This window comes from Sciurus vulgaris, assembly GCF_902686455.1.
Source record: "Sciurus vulgaris genome assembly, chromosome: X".
In the NCBI taxonomy this organism is placed as follows: domain Eukaryota; kingdom Metazoa; phylum Chordata; class Mammalia; order Rodentia; family Sciuridae; genus Sciurus; species Sciurus vulgaris.
Window position 1 is genome coordinate 112,769,280 of NC_136471.1, and position 16,330 is coordinate 112,785,609.

At 35.3% G+C, this 16,330-nt stretch overlaps 1 protein-coding gene across 2 annotated transcripts in view; it reads right to left on the reverse strand.

Moving 5' to 3' along the window:
* Positions 1 to 3,296: 3,296 nt before the first annotated feature.
* The window catches only part of IL1RAPL1 (interleukin 1 receptor accessory protein like 1), a 1,318,779-nt gene continuing 1,305,745 nt past the window's right edge, over positions 3,297 to 16,330 (reverse strand). For both annotated transcript variants that reach the window (XM_079122889.1, XM_079122888.1), the window contains exons 10-11: positions 4,976 to 5,146; positions 3,297 to 4,551 (exon numbers count right to left, since the gene is read on the reverse strand). In XM_079122889.1, coding sequence (XP_078979015.1) covers positions 3,833 to 4,551; positions 4,976 to 5,146 — 890 coding nt within the window. In that variant the 3' untranslated portion in view covers positions 3,297 to 3,832. The remainder of the gene's footprint in view (positions 4,552 to 4,975; positions 5,147 to 16,330) is intronic.

The window sequence follows — 16,330 nt, forward strand, 5'->3', positions numbered from 1 at the left end:
TCTAACCTATTTAATAATATTTTACCTCTATTAATTAACTACATCAATAATGGTATTAAGGGCCAAGCTAGTTCGGATCAGAGACAGTAAAGGATTTTCTTTTCTTTCTGTATATTCTCTTAGTTCCATTCAGTCACTTTGCTTGTACAATATCAATGCTATCCTTTGTATTCTAATAAGTTTTCTTCTGGGACTAATGATATAAACTAAAACTAATTTTTTTAAAAAAGACATTAAGCACAAGATAAAAAATACCCCTAAAGTAGGGAGAACCTGTGTATCATTCCAGAATCAGAAAATACTTCACAAATGTATGAATGAATGTTTTCCTAGAAATGGTGATATCAATTTACATAAATGGTATCTGAAAATGACTATTCTAGGATAATCAAAATTTATTAGGAACTGGCTCTCAGTTAATATTTGCTCTTGTTAAAAAATGCTTAATAATAATGAAATATGGAAGAAACCAGCATTTATATATTTAAGATTAAGTCAATAGGGTCCAAATACATATAGTTTGAACAAAATAATAATCACAAAATTATTAACTATTTGACAATCAGGTTTTTAGCTATAGAAATATAGTAGGTTCATGACTCTTAAGTCAGTATGTCTTGGATTTATTTCATAGAATTGATCTAAACTTAAATCAGCTGGCTACACAAGATACAAATATCTTCTCTGCCCATAGAAGACCTAAGGGATGGGGTACAAATTAAATAATCAAAGATTTGAGCACCAGAATAAAGGGTTGGACGCTCATAAGCAGCAAGTTGAGGTTACACTAAAGAACAAGATGGACTTTTGAATCCATAATGTATTATTCAGAGCCCAAGCGGCGATTAATGAAAAACAGGCAGTACCAAACATCACACATGTCCAAGTCTGGAAGTCCATTCTCTCCCCCAGCTTGGCTAACATATTCACATTTCAATTGTGTTTTATAACTAGAATATTCTTATGCCCCAGAACCCCACCAAAAAAAGAAAGAAGGATGAAACCTAAGCACTAGGGGAAATACATTTTTTTCTCATTTTATTGTGAGTTCTAACAGAACTTTTGTTAAACATAGAGCACGTGAACACATGACAGTTTCCTTCATTTGTTCTCATATGGAGCTGATAGAGGAATACTTGGGAGGAATGTTTCTAAATCCATAGATAGCTTCTTTTGCATTTATTTCATTTTTTTAAATATGACAAAGCATTAGAGGAAAAAAAGTTTCTTAAATTGTGAGATTATCAAATATTACCCATCAATCCCTGAATCATGCTATTCAAAGTGCTTAAATCTACGCTAAAAATAGAACAAAAAATGTACTCCCAAATGCAGCTAAATTAACACCTATGGATGCCTAAAATATGACTGTGGTCTGATTACTTCCTCTACATTTATTCCACACTTCCATCGTGCACATAAATTAAAAAATTAAAAATGAAAAAAAAAAAAAAAAAACAAAGAATTAAACCAGGCCATTACCACATTTACAGTTTTCTGAGCAGTGGGGGAGTTTGGAATCCAGTCCAATGAGGTTCACTGCCATCAGTCCCTGACAGGTGTCCATAGTACAAAGTAAACAATGGCCTTCTTCGATTCTGAAAATAACCCAATGTGCAAAGCTGACCTTAAAGTTTTATGTGTCCTTGTAGCTTCACTTCTGGTTTGTGAAAATGTGACACGGATCCAAGGGGAGCACAGGAATAAAGACAGATTGTAGAGAAGGACCCAGGCAAGTTGTCAGGGAAGTAAACATTTTTTAAGCAAATAAAAATCAATGCACATCCCAAGGCTCCTTTACCTTGTCAAACAAATACTGGGACCTTTGCACTGTTACAAAATGCTTATACTTATCTCTTGCACGTTCTATTTTACCCTCCCCAATGAACTCTATTGCAATTTGCAGTTTTTCTTTTCTTTTTCTTTTTTGTGACCAACTCATACATTTTGTGGCCAATGCACAACTCACACCAAACTATAGAACTGTTTTCTCATTATATGGTGGTAGGAATAAAACAAATGTATAATCGTCACTACACGAGTCCACGGATGATGACTGGGATGGAAGTTCCTTCGATGAGTCACTAAAGTAATGTTTAAATTCTATTATCAGTGTTTTGTCACATTGATTTTTGTAAAACTAAAAGCTACATAGGTAATATTTCCTTTTAACAATTCTGTCCTCTGTAGGTTGCTTTGTGATTGATTTTGCATCATTCTTAACATGAATATGAATTAGCTGCTTATGTCATTCATTTCAAACATAAAGCTAAGTTGTAAGTGATGAATTTCCTGGGAGCATCAGCTTTCTATTTCTGAATGATAGAATCATATAGCTAAAATAAAATTAATTCTTTATACAGTAAAATTAATTATTTTAAATACTTCTGTTCTAATTTAAAAACTATCTTTTGTAAATAATGTTTACTTTGAAAATACTGATCTGTTTTTATTCATATGTTTGACCTCCTGAGTTCTTATTTAAACACCTTATATTAATAAGTGTTGCTTATGTTCACAAACTGAAACCAAACACTTAATCCTGAATGTAGCCTTAAAAATTAAACACAAGTGAGTTAACATTTAAATACAAGGGAACCCACAATAAGATTCACAGATTTTCTCTGACTTTTTAGAAAATAACATTTTGTATAATACAAGATGACAAAACATATTTGATGACACATCCTGTTCTTCCCTTTGGTTTGAAAGCCTTCAATGTAAATTTCATTTTGACTTGCCTTGATTCACCCTTTTGAGTTAACTTGCCTGGCATTTGCACATAATCTCATTTGCAGAAAAATTATAGAGGGAAAAGAGGAAGTAGAATATTAAACAAAAACAGCCACAAACACATTCATGCCTTTCCAGGAAGTGATCAAATATAGGGCTTGATTTTTTTTTTTTTTTTGTTTTTTTTTTGTGTTTTTTTTTTTTTTTTTGTTTTTTTTTGTTGTTTCATATATATTTATATATATATATATATATATATAAGGGTACATCAACTCATTTAAAAAACGGAAACAACACTCTCCCTCATTTTCATGCCCTTGATCTTCTCTTCTTAGCACTCTGTAGTGGTCACTGTCAAGTGACTAGCACGCCTTTGGGTCTAGAGTGTATTCTGAAGAGCAGTGAATTAAATGTTAAGACAGTTAGACCCACCCCCACCCCTCTGCAGAGTTTACACATCATGCTGCCATTAGAAGGGTAGAGGTGGGGAATGAGGCGGGACAAGGAAGAAATTCAGGGCCCTGACAGGCAAGGCCCTCCTATGAACAAGTGTTCTTTCTCTCTCTCTCTCTATCTCTCTCTCTCTCTCTTTCTCTCTCTCTTGTTTTTCACAAATGGCAATGCTGGCGTTGCTCTCTGAAGGCGGACGTGGCCCAACTGATCCTAGGCAGAACCCGAGAGAGGATCTGGTGCTCCTTGTCCCATCAGATAGATTTGTCCAAGCACCCCAAGGAAATGTTAAAAGCAAAATAAAATTTTAAAAAGGGAAATAAAAACCCATTCTAAAACTAAACTAATGAAGCAAAAAAGGGTTTTCTATCTATACATCAGTCTCTTCTTTAAAAAAAATGTAAATTTACAAATTCCAATGACGTATAAAACAAAGTCAAAAAATGTAATGGTAAGAGACATGATAAAACAGGAAGACACTGATGCTACAAAGAAATTCCAAAAAACATATGTACAAGACCCTGTTTTTCCTCGTGTTCTAGAGATTGTAATGCATGTTTTTAACAGCAGCAGTCGAGGATTTAGTTCCAGGCACTGGACTGCAGATTCCACTCAAACTCCCAGGGACGGGATGTCCCTTGCTTTTCTGTCACCAAATTACACTGGATATACTGGTCTCCCTTGGCAACAGCGGCAGGATGGCACTGTTTGTGTGGGCCTCATCTGGATTCTGCTCCCTGCTTGATTTTGTCTGTGGCCGCTGCCCGTTGATGAGTGTCATAGGGATGTTACAGTAGGTATGCTGATTTCCTATGGAGGTAAGAGGCAGGGTGCCAGTAGGAGGTACGTCGTACTCATAGCTTCGGTAGTAGTGTTTCTGACGCATTTGTGAATGGTACGTGTTGTGAAAGGTAGAACGGAGATCTGGATGGGCAGTGGCTAGAGCTGTGGAAGTGGCCGCAGCCATGGAAATGGCCGAGACAGTCTGCAGCTCCCCAAAAGGCCCCTGCTCACTGACATCTAAAGCCTGCTCATGTGTAATGGGTTCTATCCTCTTAAAAGGCATTTCATACTGTAAACGCTTCCAGAACTTAGAGTTCAACTTGTTGCATTTTGGTCCATGCCATTTAATAACTGTCAGGAGCTTGATGGTGTGCTTGAGGGCCTCCACCTCCTGGTAGTTCATAATTCCTCGGAGCTCACTGCATTCAATTAGTATCACTTTAATTTCTCCAGTCACAAGCATGTTTCGAAGTCTGGTCTCCAATTCAAAGATGCTCCAGCCCCTTCTAACTACATAATTTGGGGTCATGACAATGATCAGCCGCTTGCTTTGATCTACACATCTTGCCACATCTTCAATATATGCTAGAAAGAGAAAACAATGCATCAGAATGAGCAAGCTAATCATTTGGTCCAGAAAGCCCTAGTAGATTCTCTCATTACATGAGGATTGTCATTTTTTGGGTAACACTTTGAGAAGATGAAAATAGTCAATGATCGCTTTGAATACAATTTGGGCCTTACATCTGTTAATGCTAGAAATATTTCCCCCAGATACAAATATCTCATTTTATTTCTTAAAATGTCAAGGTTCATAGAAGGAGATGCTTTATAGAATAATGAAGCATCTATTCAGGGGCATCAAAACTTAAATTTCATATGAACACACAAAGACATTTCCTTCTTCAGAAATGAATAGATACAATTTTTGAAGTCAAGAACCTAATATTAAAATTCCATGTAAAAAGTGATGATGCAAACAGATATGGAAATGAAAACATTAACTTACTTCCAGTTGGGATTAAATCTCTATCTGGTATAAACAACTTATATCCATAATGTTTTTCAAGCATATCAGGTAGAATTTCAAGGGCAAAACGTTCTTCTTCCCCAGTTTCTTGATTCCACTGGTCAGGATCCACTTTGGTATATGATAGGTAGGCATCATAATCTTTATTGTCTGTTAAAAAATACAGAGTAAAGTTGATGTCAGTAAATACAAAACATTAGAACATGAAAATACTCATTTTTTTCATAAATACCTTCAAATATATCATTCTGGAAAACTAAATGAGAAGCCTTCATTAAATTCAATGAAATCAAATATTCTGGAACTAGCTTGGAAGTATAAGGGGTCATATTTTGATTTCGCTGTTGTGAAAATGGTAGGAGGAAAATCTGTAAAAAAGTAATGAGGTCTGGAGGTGTAACTCAGTGTAGAGCAAGTTATGTAACATGCACAAACCCTGGGTTTCATCACCAGCAAATGCTAAAAAGAAAAAAAGTAATGAAATGCTGACTATCACCATTTCTGATGCAGAGATCATAAGACATCTTTACTATTTATAAAAACTGCATGTTTGGGTAGTAGTATGCTCTTACTGGAGATATTACATTGAACCAGTCCTATCTTCGGTTATTTAACTCTGTTGGGAAAAAGGAGAGAAAACTGTACCTTGCTTGATTGTGGAAAAATAATATTTTTTTGAGAAAGGGACTTGCTATATTGTCCAGGCTGGCCTTGAACTCTATTCTCAATGAGTCATCCTGTTTTAGCATCCCAAGTAGGTGGAATTATAGGGGCTTGTAGCTAAGACATAACCTTTCATGTTCTCAAATAGCCATGATCCTATTTTTTACTTTTCTTTCCTTTTTTGTGGGGGAGGGCTACCAGGGATTTAACTCGGGGGTATTCAACCACTGAGCACCATTCCCAACCCTATTTTGTATTTTATTTAGAGACAGGGTCTCACTGAGTTGCTCAGCACCTCGCTTTTTCTGAGGCTGGCTCTGAAATCAAGATCATCCTGCCTTAGCCTCCAGAGCCACTGGGACTACAGGAGTATGCCACCGCACCTGAATTTCTTTTCTTTTTTGAAATGGAGGGGTCTCACTATGTCTCCAGACTGACCTCAAACTCCTGGGCTTAAGTGAGCCTCTTGTCTCAGCCTTTTGAGTAGCTGGAATTGTAGGTACATACCACCATGCCTGGTTTGAGCAATGGTTTATAGATTCTCTGTGCTATGAAGACTTTCTGTTGGGGAGTAAGTAAAACCAAATTTGGAATGATTGATCATTTTTTCACTGAGAATCAGTTCTTGGATTGTGGAATGAGAACATTATTAAATTGAATGATTACATAAAAGTTTTTTAGTGGTATCCATTTAATTTACATATAAAGTAATGCCAAATTATTTGTTATCATGCTATTCAGTTTGGCCACAAGAATAAAAATGTATACTATAAACTAAAAGAAAGTACTAAAATCTGATTTCTCTCCTTGTTCTCCCTGACCTTCTTACATGAGAATTTCAAATATTTGAGTATTACTAACATGTGTTCTCTTTATCTTATTTTTTTCTATTTTTTTTCTAATTTTTCCAGAAGAAATCATTTACCTTCTAGATAATCTTCTGTCAATTTTGTTTTTAGAATATGATGTCAGGATTTATAGTTCACCTCAATTCTAAATAACATTAATTTGATTAGTCTATCAATATAAATACCCTTAACTCCAGTGTATTATGCAATCATTAGATCAACTTGAATTGAAAATATCATAAATTTTAGAATAAAATAAACTCTGTGTTAAGCATAGAATTCAAAATCTGTGAGAATGTAAGATATCCAAGATTGTATGACATTTTTTACTATTGCTCTCAGCCACTTGGGGACACTCCTTTAGACCTCGGGGACACTAATACTCACTTCCTGAGATCCATATAAGTTTAATTCTTGTAGTAAGATAATCTTGAGCTGTGTGAGAAGTGGAAAGTCCAGTGGTCCATTTTCAAATAGGATGTTAAGATCCAATCATAGCAGTTTTGAGCTTACCCATGTGTATCCTATCATAGCCATTTTAACTATAGCCTTGTTGCCCATCCCAATTTTAAAATTAGCCAATCATGTAGATTGTAATCCCAAACTCCTCTTATCAGAGCTGCCTTAGGTATAAAAACAAGTGGACTGCTTGCCCAAGTTCTTGCTTGTCCAGACTTTGTGCAATAGCACACCCTTCTACAGAAGTCAAGTTTGCCTTGCTGAGCTAGTTTCAAGCAGTGTTGGATTTTTTGACACCCCAATATTTCTAACAGCTGTCTAAAATCATTCTATGTATGATTACAATTTTCAGGGCAAACTGAGAAAACCGATTAATACACTGAAAGCTAAAACAGGTACCTAAGAAGGTAATAACACCACTATAGGAACCCTGACAGAAAACTTTTAACTATTGAGGATTTCTTTTTTTATAGCAGCTTTAAGAAAAAAAAGTTTTAGAAAATAGTAACCATCCAAAATGTGTCATATTTTGGTATTTCCTCTAATGTTCATTCAAGATATAATTGTACATATGGTAAATAACATTCAGTTTTCTACAGAAAATATTATATTTGGTATAGGAAGGCTTTGTCTATAGGCCGGAAGACAGTTTAAAATGGCACTATGTGCTGATATAAACACTTTAGTTGAGTAAGCAATCATAGCACATAATAAAGCAGTATATAATTTGGGATTATTATTTAGTTAAAGTACTCATTCATTAGCTATTACTATGCATTTTGTATAAGATATTAAATTTTCATTGCCACATTGGTCAGTTGCTTCCAGCCTAGTAGGAAATAGACAAGTCAGTAATCTATTTCTAGGGGATAAATGTGTTACTAAGAGTAGTACCAGAATCACAAGTCAAAGCGAGGATTTTGTAAGCTGTAGTAATATTATTTTTGCCTATGATATTTTCTTTCTGGGAAGTTTCTTTTTTCAAGATTGCCCCCCAAACACTGCAAAGGGCTGAAGCTCTCCTAAGTCTGGGGTATTCACTAGTGAGATTTTTATTCTTTGCCCTTTGCCTTCTCTAGGATTAAGACAAGTTTAAAATAAGATCAACATGAACATTGGAACACTAAGAGAGAATATTCAGGAATCATAACAAATATAAACCAGTGGTCCACCCATATTTGTAAGGTCCAAATGGATATCATTTTAGTTTACATGACATGGTATGCTTCTGGTTTCCCTTCCTTTTCCATGGGCACATCTCTTCCAATCCATAAATGCTGCCATTCCACAAGATATTGTGCACTTATTTCTCTCTCAGTCTATTCTCCATTAAAATTTTCCTTTCCTCCCATAACACCAATAACCACTTCTTTGTAGATATCTTCTTCATTTAGATGTCCAATCCTGTTATCTTTTTCCTGAAGTTCAAACAGTCCCCCATTCCTACATGTTACCTGGACCTCTAAATTTGGATATTCTCAGCATTTACCTCACACTTGACATGCTTACAACATAACAAGCTTCCTATCTCAAGTTCTGTTCTTCACCTTTTATTTAATTTTAGTTTTCATAATAAAGCATCTCACTTCTTTAGTGTCTAAACTTAAGGAGCAAGTTCTATTTACCTTCTTTTTTCACCAGTCATTTCAAAGCTATTCTTTAGTACAAAGAGTCTAGGTTCATTTTCCATCCTAGGTCAAGCGCAACTCATTTGTCAGCTGTTATATTTTTACCTGATTTTCACTTTCTATTTCCTTTTCCTTATGGAGAATAAGAATACATAATGATCAGCCAATCAGGGTAGTGGTCCCTAATTAAGGTCTTGTTCAATGCAAAGACCATACCAGACTACCTGGTAGAAACATTAATGGATACATCAAGGCCTTTTTCACATGCAAAGACTCCTTTGTCCCAGAATGGCAGGAAAATGGAAGGTGGGGATGAACCCCATGGAGTTAAAGGAAAGATTAAAACTCAAAGCTAAAGAACACAGTCAATGAATTTAGTAATTTCTCAATGCCTGTTTAACATAGATTTTTTTTGATCCATGTTCAGATCCCGAAAAACTATATAAGACCCTAAGCTAGTACACCAAAACAGATTTTCCTGCCCTCAAGTGCCCTCCTGCATTGCAGGAGTTCTATTTCTTTACTTCTCTTCTCACTTAACTAAATACTGCTCCATTTACTCTTCCCTACTGTTATTGTCCATGGATTTTATCTTCAAATTTGTGAGACAAGAACCCAGAAAGAAATTGATGAAGCAGAGAATCTAGTTTCATCTCAAAACTTCAGCTTCAAATTAAGCCACAAATTGATCTTTCCAAACTTCATCACTATTCAAAATTTATGAAAGCTCAAAAATATCTGGCTATAAATAATCAACAACTAAATCTGTAGTTTGTTTTCCTTTAAGTTGAGCCTCATTTCCCTCAGTTGGAGGTGATCTTTTTTCTCATTTAGAATATTGTGTTCTTTATCTTATTTTCTCCTTCAGACTTCATGATCTTTATCTCAGACATGTAAGTAGGAATAAATAAGATGTTCAAATATACCTGTTGAAAAAAATGAATAAATTGCCTTTCATTTGGGCATCATGTGACACATCCTGTGACTTGTTTTAGAATTTTTTTCAATACCTGGCCATTTCTCAGGACAGATGACTTTGGATATGTAGATTCCATGCTTACTAGACTTTTCAAGGAATTACTAAGAGCTATGAGGGTTAAAGTTCAGCAAGTTTCCTTTGGAATAGTCTTGAAATGAAGCTGCTCAATGTGATTTAAAAAAAAAAAAGAATTATGACCCATGTAAATGCCACTAGGAATGTGTTTTTCAGACTACAGCACAAATGACAAACATCTGGAAGACTTGATAAATCGGACTTCTGGGCACCCCCTCCAGTGTTTCTCATTCAGTATTTGTAAGTCCTGAGAAACTGCATTTATAGCAAGCCCCCATAAGATGCTTCTGCTTGTCCAAAGATTATATTTTGAGGATCTTTGTTGTAGAATGGAATACAGATATGCAGAGGTCTTGATGACATCAGGCAACTGCAGTCAGTTTTTAAGGTAATTGACCATAAACATTGAACCTTGCCCCCTCAGTTCCATGAGAAATGCTTTTAATACAGAGGGCATACAATAAAAACAAATTAGATGAAAATTCACATTTTGTTCAAAAAGGGAACCAAGTGTGGTGGGGTATGCTGGCAATCACAGTGGCTTGGGAGGATGAGGCAGAAGAATACTTCCCAGGAGTTTGAGGCCAGAACTGGCAACACAGTGAAACCTCATGTCAGAAAAGGGGCGTGGGGGGGGGGGCAGCGAACAGGTTCTTGTCTAGACTAATATATAAAGTAATTAGTGTACTTTATGAACTTCAGGAATTGGTACTATGGCCTCAGTCAGTTGTTATCACTTCATGTCATCTGGATGAATTTATAGTATTTAAGCTTATATGTCCTAATTAGAAAGGAGTTATTTGCAAGCATTATCATTCTGATAGAAATCCCCTTTGCTAGCATCCATGGCACCATCTTCAAATAAATGGCATGCTTGATTGATACCTAATTTCTATCGCTCTCTAGAGTCTATGTCAGTGTAGTAATAGGTTAGGTATTTATTTACCACAAGAAGCAAAACCCCGATTTGTTGTCAGACTAGAAATACAGTGCTAGAGTAAATTCAGCAGTTTCAGGACTCAAAATCATACGGATTCCAAGGTCTCATCCATTTTCACATTTGGCAACTGAATATGCATCTTGGGTAATATCTCTTAGATTGTTTTTGATATCCGTATGAGCATATTTTGATAAATCTTAAAGTGTATGAGCTTCAAGTGTCTAGTGAAACTTTGAAAAAGTTGACAGTTTCATCACTATAAAAACCAAAATTATACTAATGTTTTAAGGGACAGTGCTATGATCATTTAAATTAAGCTTTGGTTTATAAATATCTTAAAAGTAGTCATAGAGTGGTACAAGTCTTTTTCTCATTCTGTAATTTCAGCTATCAACTATAATTCTGTTTATTGAAGAGGTAGTGAACAGTAGTTGGTGGATAATTCTTTCAGATAATTCTTCATAATCTCAAATATAGCTATTAAGTTAACTCATTTCATGATTTTCAAGAGATTCTGCCTGAGTTGTCTCACCCCAAAAAAGTCAAAACCAGTAAAAACCAGAAAACACAAAATGCCTGGAATCCAAATCAATCAATCTAGCTATCTATCTATCTATCTATCTATCTATCTATCTATCTATCTAATCTGTTTAAAGTAAAAAAAGATCCTGAGGATTTTATTTTACATTGACTGAAAGGTCCACTGGCTTTTTTTTTTTTTTTTTTTTTTGTAAAAGTATTTTGAGGGGAGACAAGAAAGTTTAGATTTCATAGGGATAATAAATAAAATCATGAATTTAAAATATTATTAAGAAGGCTAGAGACTGGGGTTGAAGCTCAGTGGTAGAGCACTTGCCAAGCATGTGTGAGGCAGTGGGTTTGATCTCCAGCACCACATAAAAATAAATAAACAAAATAAAGGTATTGTGTCCATCTAAAACTAAAAAAAAAAAAAAAAAAAAAAAATTAAAAAAAAAGAAGCCTAGGAGTGGTAGCATGCATCTGTAGTTCCAGCTACTCAGAAGGTTGAGGCAGAAGGATCACTTGTGTCCAGTTCAAGACCAGTCTGAGAGACACAGCAAGACCCCATCTCAAAAACACAAACAACAGAAAAAGAAAATTTTATTAAGAAATATTAATGGGGGAAGGCAAATTGAAACTGTTGAGAAAGGTTATAATTAAAATCATATTTCTCTTTAACATATGAAAAGATATTAGCTTCAATTCTCTTTAGGAGGATTGAGAAGTCAAGGGATTCATGCATGTTTTAGAATAACATACCATTTAAAAAATCAGAAAGTGGAATTTGACAACTCTCTTCTCAAGATGAGAGTGGTGGTTATATTGGATCTGGGCTAGAGAAGAGATTTGCTGACAATAGAAAGGGTTTGAGATTGACATCCAGGTCTTTGGTAGCTTTTAACCTTTAAACACCTATTGAATAGTTGTCAGATGTTATTGGCAGTTGGCCATTTCTTTTTTATTCTCAAATATTTATAAGTCACACAAGTGAAATGGCCTAGTGACAAAAGCCAATATTCAGCAAATGGGTTACCAAATGAGAATGGAGCACTCAAAGATATATTGTGCATTTTAATTTAAAAGCTTATTTTGTATGTTTAGTTATGGCATGTTAGCTCAAAAAGCTGTGATAATTAGAAAATACCATTTATATAAAATGAATAAATAAGAGTTTTCAAAAAGTAAGCCTCATTTCTATCTCATGTCTCAGATTTGCTTTCATATACTTTCTTACATTTCTAAGACATCATTTTTCAAACAAAAAAAACTTTGCATAGTCTAATCATATTTATTTGAATTAGCAAGCATTAAACATATATTCTTTATATTTTTATTTTGTGATTATTGAATGTGATTATTGAAAGAGTAAAAAGGTTGCACATTTTTTTTTCCCTGCTGGGGTTTGAACACAGAACCTCACATATGATAGGCAAGCACTCTTACTAACATTCACTTGCTTTTAATTTAACTTGTGTCATGAGAATCCATTACAAGTATATTCTAAACTAAAGGTGCTTCAATTGCACATTTTAAAACTATACAATAATGTTCGGTTTACATGTTGTGCAATTTGGTACTTTTCTGGACTATTTTAATCCATAAGGTATCAAACGGTTGACTATGACACTAATTAAAATATTTATGGCTGGACATGGTGGCACACTCCTGTAATCCCAGCAACTCACAGGAGGATCACAGGCTCAAGGCCAGCCTCAGCAACTTATTGAGGTCTTAAGCAACTTGGTGAGACCCTGTCTCAAAACAGAAAATAAAGGGGGCTGGGGATGTGGCTCAGTGGGTGAGTGCCCCTGGGTTCAATCCCTAGTACCAAAACAAAACAAAACAAAACAAAAACAAAAACAAAAAATATGGTGTGACATAATGGGAAAAAAAAAAAACTAGCAAAGCTCAAATCCTGAGTTTCAAATGAATTTCACTCATTTGCTATCATATTTCTTTATATATAAAATAGTATCTTGGGGGCTAGTAGTATAGCTCAGTGGTACAGTATTTGCTTAGCATGCAAGAGGCCCTGGGTTCAATCTCCAACTATGCCAAAAATAAAATAAAACAGCATTTTCCTGAAGCTATCCAGGGGAAAATGAGTCCCTATATCAGTAAAATGTCCAGCCCCAAAGAAACGTTTATTAGGTATTAATTTCCTTCCCTCACTTCCTTAAGAGAGCAACAGGTAACAAATTAGAAATCTTAAGAGGGTAAGAGGTAGCAGAATAGTACAGGAAGCATAGGATTTGGGATAAAAAAAAAAAAAAAAAACAGGGGCTTGATTCCTACCAGTTAATAATTTATGACTTTGAGCAAGTCAAATACCAAAAAGAACTATATGTATCTCCTTCAGGAATTCAAAAACTCATTCTAGGTTGTTCCTCTGTATGCAGCTTATTTAATCACCACCACCAAATTTTTTTTTAAATCCCAAGAAATAAAACCCTAGCCCTATAGTTTCTAAATGATTTACAGAAGTGTTGTGTTTCACTGATGGACATGAGGACAATAATTCCTGAATCAATGAATAAAGAGTAATCTTGTAAGGGAAAAACAAAGAAAAATAAACTGTACAGTCTAAGATTGTATCAATGCCAATTTGTTTCATATACCTGAAATGAAACAGATGTTCACATTTTCTGAGGGTGGGAGTGCAGATTATAAAAGATTGCTCTAACCCATCTTGTTCAATACTTGTAATAACTCCCAATGTCAGACTAGGAGATCTTTTCCTTCATCTTTAAAATAGAAATCGTGTTAGTTATTATAATGTTCTTATAAGCTTGCCCTGTTGTCATTATGAGTAAGCATGCCCTGGGTACCCCACAGGCAGAGGGAGAAAAACAACAACGACCAAAAAAAAAAAAAAAATCCCCAAACCAAACTCTGGGAAAAATAAACATAAAGCAGGGTTACAAACTTTTAAACAAAGCTGGAAGGGACACTCTAGGCAGAGCCATGGAGGAACAAAGAAGTCTCATGTTTTTTTGATATTTGTATTTTCTTTTGAATTATTCCAGCACAGACTGTGATACTGTGTTTTTATAAATTCTGCTCTAGAGACAAGAGGTTGCCCTTATCAGGATGGTCAGCTAGTTTTTAATTAGAAAAAGGCAGTTCCTATAAGCATTTAAATTATCTTTATTTCTGATAGAAAAAAGAGCTGCTTTGTTAATTAGCATAACAGATTTAGAAATTGGATTTCTTTGCTAAAATTAGTGACTTTTTGTTAAGTATATGATCTTTGAAATAGTCTCTCTAGGGTGAAATCAGTGCTAATCAAGACATGGATTACTTAGCATAATTTAGAGACACACATGACCCTACCAGGTTCAGTGGCCTGCCCTCTTGGGGAAACTCTTTTAGGTTTAGATCCACAATGGTCCTATATCCTGATGAAGAATATTTTTGGATGACATTAGATGGACTGCTTGATCCTACCACTGGAGTGCCACCCCCCCACCATACAGACACACAGACACAGACACACACACACACACACACACAAACACAAACAGACACACACACATGCTACGGGGTAGTGTGGATGGGTTATATGCCTGTTTGTTAATAAGTATATATGTGGCAGAACTTGTCCAATTTTTCATTTTATTATGGAATTGAGGTGATAAGGGAGTAGCTAACCTTTTCCTAATACTTAATGATATGGTTACCTCATTTAGCCAAAAGAACTTGAGAATTATGCATAATTACATTGTCTTTAGTTCTCAACAACTGTGCTTGTCCAAAGACCAACATCTCATTGTAATTGGAATGGTGCATGTTCAGATCCCATGGAAGTGGCAATGATGCACAGGGAAGTTGGGCCACCTTTTGATAGCAACTGCTTTTGAGCTAAGAAGACTGGATTTATTCTGGCAGGCAAAATGGGGCTTTTTATTTTGGGGGCATTTTAAAAAATCACAGTAACTTTGTATTTAGATAATTTCTGTCAGAATGTGAAGGATTAAGTGGGGGCTTGAGAATGATAGCCAGAAGGTGGTATAGGAGGCAGAGGCAAAGCAGTTGTAATTAAGGGTAAGGAAAAAAAGTGGTGAAACTTCAAGAGGTGCAATTTACTGATCTTGAAACTAATTGGAAATGGCAGGTGAGGAGAAAGTATGGCCAATGAAGTAAAAGATGGTACAAAAACTGAGGGGTAAGATTGAGGATGATAAGAAATGAATTGTGGGAGGGGGACAGGTAATAAAAGGAGGGTTTGGGATCTCTCCTGGTAGGAATAACCAGGAACTAGAAAAAATAAAACTTAAACAGCAGAACTGGAAGCAGGATTGTTAGATTTAGGAATAATGAGTTTACAAATGTAATTAAAGATAGAAATGTTAATATGATCCAAAAAGTTGGGTGTTCTCACATTAGATTAGAAGAGAACTGGTGAGACCTGAATCCAGGGGAAACAATAAAATGTAAGGTTATGTAGAGGAGGGACAGGGAGATACATGAATAAACCAAGAAATCAAAGCATGTTCTATTGCGGAAACATGTCAGAATTCTTCTATATCAAAATCTTTCTGATATAGAACTAATATAATCAATTAACACCCATCAGATCAACTTGATAGAAACTGGCTGAATGTGCCCCAAATACCAAATACTCCATCTTCCATCTGATACAATGGCAGCAATTCTTGGAATTAAGAGTCATTTCTAGTTGTATGATTAGTAGAAGTAAACACATTTGTTATTCAATAAATGTTCAATGAATCTATTATTATATCACTGTCTTAGGCCATGACTTCAAACTATTAGCTAAAGTTTGTGTGTGTGTGTGTGTGTGTGTGTGTGTGTGTGTGTGCACATTTATGTACATGTGTGGTTCTGAGGATTATACTAATAACCTTATGTTACCTATGCAAGTGCTCTGCCACTGAGCTACACCCCGGCTTCCTATTAGCTAAACTTTGTTTTCCTGTTCTTCTTCACGTTCTTTACTTTTCCTTACTTCCAAGAGAATTTTATGAATTCCCCTTTGAGGGGAGGTAAATCTGGTAGAATGGCCAAGAATAAGGAGTTTTGACCTCTGAATTACATATTTTAAAAACAAGACAAGGATCTGAAAAGCTTGTTCCCCTTAACAGTTCTCTCTTCTTTGGAAGAGGAAAAGACTTTCAGGAGAGCTAGGAATCATGGGGATTTGATGAGGTCAGAGAAGCTTTCCACCACTGGAAGCATATGTCATTATTAAATCATAAG